The sequence below is a fragment of the Octopus sinensis genome, linkage group LG23 (genome assembly GCF_006345805.1).
Source record: "Octopus sinensis linkage group LG23, ASM634580v1, whole genome shotgun sequence".
Lineage (NCBI taxonomy): Eukaryota > Metazoa > Mollusca > Cephalopoda > Octopoda > Octopodidae > Octopus > Octopus sinensis.
This window is the reverse complement of record NC_043019.1, coordinates 3,749,833-3,755,332: the sequence shown is the minus strand read 5'-3', so window position 1 is coordinate 3,755,332 and position 5,500 is coordinate 3,749,833. Positions and strand designations below refer to the sequence as shown.

The following is a 5,500-nucleotide window of genomic DNA, read 5'->3' as shown; positions in this document are numbered from 1 at the left end:
CGAGCGGTCATCGCGGGCACAACCTTAGATTCCGTCTTTCCTTTGAAGCCTCCACATCGGAAACTCTCGCACCCCAGCGAGACAAAGAAGATCCCGCACTGAGCAATAAACTTACTATTCAGATAAGCCAATCAATTGCCTCAATTAGTTTGCCTCAATTAGTCTTTTGTTAGCCCTATTGAAAATGAGCAAACCAAACAAGAAGAAGACTCGTCAATACGCGGTGGAGTTTTTGAAGTTTGGATTCATTCCTGATGAGCATGATGAGCGTAAACCGTTTTGCTTATTATGTAATCAGACGATGAGCAATGAGTCAATGAAGGCAGGTAGGCTGGAAGCGCACTTAAAGGTAAGACATCCTAATAATTCTAATTTAGATTTGGAATACTTCAAATCATTGAAAGAAAAATTTAAAAACCGAACAAAACTCACTTCACTATTTCATGCAAAACAAGCGCCTCATACTCGTGCCCTTGAAGCCAGCTACGAAATCTCCTTGCTTATAGCAAAACATGGAAAGAATCACACTATTGGAGAGCAACTGATTAAACCTGCTATCTCAATATTCTTAAAAACTGTATTACAAAAAGATGATGGAGATATCAGGACTATGCCACTCAGTAATAACACTGTCTCGAACAGAATAGATGAAATGGGGCAAGATGTTGAAAGCCAGCTCATTGAGAAATTAAAATTGCGTAAGTTTTCATTACAAATGGACGAATCCACAATCCGGGACAGTGAGGCTCTGTTATTGACTTATGTGAGGTATATTGACCACGAGGAGTTTCAGGAAGAGATGTTGTTCTGCGAATCGTTTGAAACCACCACAACTGCAAATGATATTTACATCAAAATCAAACATTATTTGGATGCAAACAAAATACCAAAGGAAAACTTACTGGCATGTGCGGCAGACGATGCACCTGCCATGATGGGCAAGAATACGGGATGCTTAAAAATGATGAAGGATGAAAATCCAAACATGTTGACTGTCCATTGTGTAATACACCGAGAAAACTTGGTTACCAAGAAATTGTCCCCTGTTCTTAACAAGATTCTTCAAAGTGTGATCAAGTGTGTCAACAGCATTAAAAGAAATTCTAAATCTGAACGTCTTTTTAAGCAGTTTTGTATAAATCAAAGTGCCGAACATGTTCGATTATTGCTTCATACAGAAGTAAGATGGCTATCAAGTGGAAACTGCTTAAAGAGGTTCATGGAATTATTTGATCAGATTAACGACTTTCTTAGTGATAAATGTGAAATGAAATTGCTGTCAACAACGGATGGAAAAGCATTTGTCAGTTATTTGACAGACATATTTGAGAAACTTGGAAACTTGAATAAACAACTTCAAGGTGCAAACATGACACTTATTGATGCAAAAGCAAAGATTTTTGGATTTATTACAGCTCTCGAATTATGGAAAAAGAAATTTCAGTGAACTTTACTGGTTGAGTAAATGTGAAATAACGAATGATGCTGGCATTGTAATTATTGATCATTTAAATATCTTGATAAAGGATTTCAATGACAGATTTTGCGATTTAAAGGCAATGAATTTTCCTTCTTGGTTAACTCAACCGCTTCTGATTAACGTTTCTGATGCTACAATCCAATACCAAGAAGAGTTATCAGAATTACAACATGATGAATCAGTGAAGACTTTGTTTAAATTGAAAGGTACAAAGATGTGGCTATATGACGAGGTTGAAAGAAAATATCCTAAAATTTCTACATCAGCGAGAGAGCTACTGATTCCTTTCCCTTCGTCTTATTTGGTCGAATGTGGTTTTAGTGCAGTTGATAATTTGCTCGAAGCCAAGAGAAACCGGCTTGAGATTACAAAACGTGGCGATTTACGACTGAAATTAACAAAGTTGTCTCCTCAAATTAAAAACTTGTGCTGTATGCATCAGGCACAGGGTTCTCACAAATTAGTCGAGCTGACCGTCAAATAATTGAACTGAAAAAACGTGTTTCTTTATTCTTTATAAATTGACATTTTTTAAAAACATGAGAAATCGTAATAATTTTATCGATTTATTGGGTGTTATGCACTTTCAGTGCCTGTTGTTTCAATTCTCAAACTATTTTTTGTATTTTGAATACAATTTTTTAATTTTTGATTTTTTTTCAATTGTAAGTAGGCCCACATGTACTTGTAAATGTGAGTGGACATGGGAAAAGGTGGGGCGTAAAAACTTTTGCTATGAAAACGTGGGGCGCCGGGAAAAAAGGTTGGGAAACACTGCTTTATAGCCTTTCATCCTATCCCCGATAGGTCGACTTTGCCTTTCATCCTATCCCCGATAGGATGAAAGGCAAAGTCGACCTGGGCGTAATTTGAACTCAGAACCTAACGGCAGACAAAATACCTATTTCTTTACTACCCACAAGGGGCTAAACACAGAGAGGACAAACAAGGACAGAAAAACGGATTAAGTCGATTATATCGACTCCAGTGCGTAACTGGTACTTATTTAATCGACCCCGAAAGGATGAAAGGTAAAGTCGACCTCGGCGGAATTTGAACTCAGAACGTAAGACAGACGAAATACCGCTAAGCATTACGCCCGGCGTGCTAACGTTTCTGCCAGCTCGCCGCTTTAGCAATCCTGCCAACTCGCACACAACTGTTACACTCTGAACGTATAACGTATACAATGTCGTTGTGCTATGAACAAAGATGTTCCAGACGTATCCATCCTTCATTTCCAATAATATCTTTCCTTTGAAGACGTAGTGTAAGATTTGAGGGATATTTGGCATTTATTTCAAGCAGGCTGAACAGGTTAAACGACAACGTAGAAGTTCTTCTGTCATCTGTTCGTTGAGACGTTCCTTCCTCCCAACTACTGCAACACGAGGTTTCAGTTTTTATCAAGGTAGATAACTCAGGGTTGTAGAAACCGCAGTTAATTCCCTTGGCTATTCTTCATATACTCTTTTACTTGTTTCAGTCATTTGACTGTGGCCATGCTGGAGCACCGCCTTTAGTCGAAGAAATCGACCCCAGGACTTATTATTTGTAAGCCTCGTACATATTCTTACGATCTGTTTTGTCGAACTGGTAAGTTACGGGGACGTAAACACAGCAGCATCGGTTGTCAAGTGTTGTTGAGAGGACAAACACTGACATACAAACACACATACATATATATATGTGTGTGTGTGTGTGTGTGTGTATACACACATATATACATACATAAATATATATATATATATATATATATATACACACACAGCAGGCTTCTTTCACTTTCCGCCTACCAAATCTACTCACATGGCTTTGGTCGGCCCGAGGCTATAGTAGAAGACACTTGCCCAAGGTGCCACGCGGTGGGACTGAACCCAGAACCATGTGGTTGGTAAGCAAGCTACTTACCACACAGCCACTCCTGCGCTATATGATATTTTGTTTCAATTTTTAGTGGAGGAAAATACATGAAGAAAGACGTTGGTCGCTATTTCTTATTGGTCGAGTGACAACATACAGGGTCCCTCGCTGGTTTGCACTGCCGCTGTGTAAGGCATGAATGCCCCATAATCTCTACGCGGTTAACTACATGTTCTTTTATGTTAGGTGCGTGGTAAGTAACTTGCTCACGAACCACATGGTTCCGGGTTCAGTCCCACTGCGTGGCACCTTGGGCAAGTGTCTTCTACTATTATAGCCTCGGGCCGACCAAAGCCTTGTGAGTGGATTTGGTAGACGCCATTGAAACCGGGTCCATGAGCCTGGCTAGGCTTTAAAAGGGCGTATTTATTTTGTGGAGGCGCGTGGCTTAGTGGTTAGGGTGTCAGCATCATGATCGTAAGATTGTGGTTTCGATTCCTGGACCAGGCGACTCGTTGTGTCATTGAGCAAAACACTTCATTTCACGTTGCTCCAGTCTACTCAGCTGGCAAAAATGAGTAATGCTGCGATGGACTGGCGTCCCATCCAGCTGGAGAACACATACGCCATTGGAACCGGGGAAACCGGGCCCCATGAGCTTGACTTAAAAAGGGCGCATTTATTATTTAATGTGTGAGCATTCACTGCCAAACCTATAAAGAGGAGTAAAGTAGATTACTTGAGATGTATCATCATTTGAACGTTCACTTCTTCATCCCTGGACAGAATCTATTATGGGAGATTTTTTAGTCGGATGCTCTTCCTGTTGCTAACCCTCACCCAATTCCAAGTAACGTAATATTTCCTCATGACCGGAGATATTTTCACGGAAGATTGCAAAACGAATGATACCACCTATATGTTGGCGACACTTACTTACAACTACCACGTGATGTCGACACACACATAGTTAAGTTAAGTTAATTTTTTGGCTCAAAAAGCAAAAAGCAAGGCCATGTAGGGGGACATGGTGTTATGTACAGGGTGGTGTTCATGCAAAGAGTTCAGGCCATTTCTGGTCAAGAGAGACTTTGAACCGAGCGGTCGTCGGCATCTTCACTATCTCGTCCGGCAGCTTATTCCACGGATCCGCAACCCGGACGGAGAAAGCCCCTCTCCTTCGATTGAGATGAAATCGTCGCAGATAGAGCTTTTTGGAGTGACTCCGCAGCCGACGCTCTGGAGCAGGAGTGAAGAACAGCTCTTTCGAGAGGTTACACTTTCCGCTTATGATGTTGTGAACGAGAAATGAGATCACCACGGCGTCGTCGTTCTTCTAGAGAATAAAGGTCGAGCGTCTTCAGCCTTTCTTCATAGACTTCCTTCGGTTTCTGTCTACCAAATCCACCCAAGGATTTAGTCAGCCAGCTAGTGAAAGACACTTGTCCAAGGCGTCCTAGAATGCAGCTGAACCCGGCGGGTGGAGGGGGGAAGAAACAGGTGTAAGAAATTTGCTTCTCAACCACGTGGTTTTGGGTTCAAGCCCAATGCGTGGAACCTTGGGCGAACTGGCAGAATCGTTAGCACGCCGGGCGAAATGCGTAGTCGTATTTCGTCTGTCGTTACGTTCTAGTTCAAATTCCGCCGAGGTCGACTTTGCCTTTCATCCTTTCGGGGTCGATAAATTAAGTGCCAGTTACGCACTGGAGTCGATGTAATCGACTTAATCCGTTTGTCCCGTGTTCAGCCCTTTGTGGGTAATAGAAATAGGTATCTATTATCGTTCCAATTATTGAGTGTATTTGGTAGGAGGGCAGAAACTGAAAGCTCATGAGTGTCCCCGTCCGTCCTTATTTTTGATACAATAGATGTAAGCAAGTATCAGGCATCCAGACAGTGTCGTTTGTTTCCAATCATCATCATCGTTTAACGTCTGCTTTCCATGCTAGCATGGGTTGGACGAATGACTGAGGGCTGGCGAACCAGAAGGCTGCACCAAGCTCCAATCTTGATCTGGCATAGTTTCTACAGCTTGATGCCCTTCCTAACGCCAACCACTCCGAGAGTGTAGTGGGTGCCTTTTACGTGCCACCGGCACAGGTGCCAGTAAGGCGATGCTGGTAACGATCATGCTCGAATGGTGTCTATTACGTGCCA

The 5,500-nt window shown here is 42.0% G+C and overlaps 1 protein-coding gene across 1 annotated transcript; it reads left to right on the top strand.

Moving 5' to 3' along the window:
• The first annotated feature begins 942 nt into the window (after positions 1–942).
• Positions 943–1,937, top strand: LOC118767653 (SCAN domain-containing protein 3-like). The gene is made up of 2 exons (XM_036512555.1): positions 943–1,393; positions 1,865–1,937. Exons 1-2 carry the CDS (start codon positions 962–964, stop codon positions 1,898–1,900), a joined length of 468 nt encoding a protein of 155 aa, XP_036368448.1. The 5' UTR covers positions 943–961; the 3' UTR covers positions 1,901–1,937.
• The last annotated feature ends 3,563 nt before the right edge of the window (positions 1,938–5,500 follow it).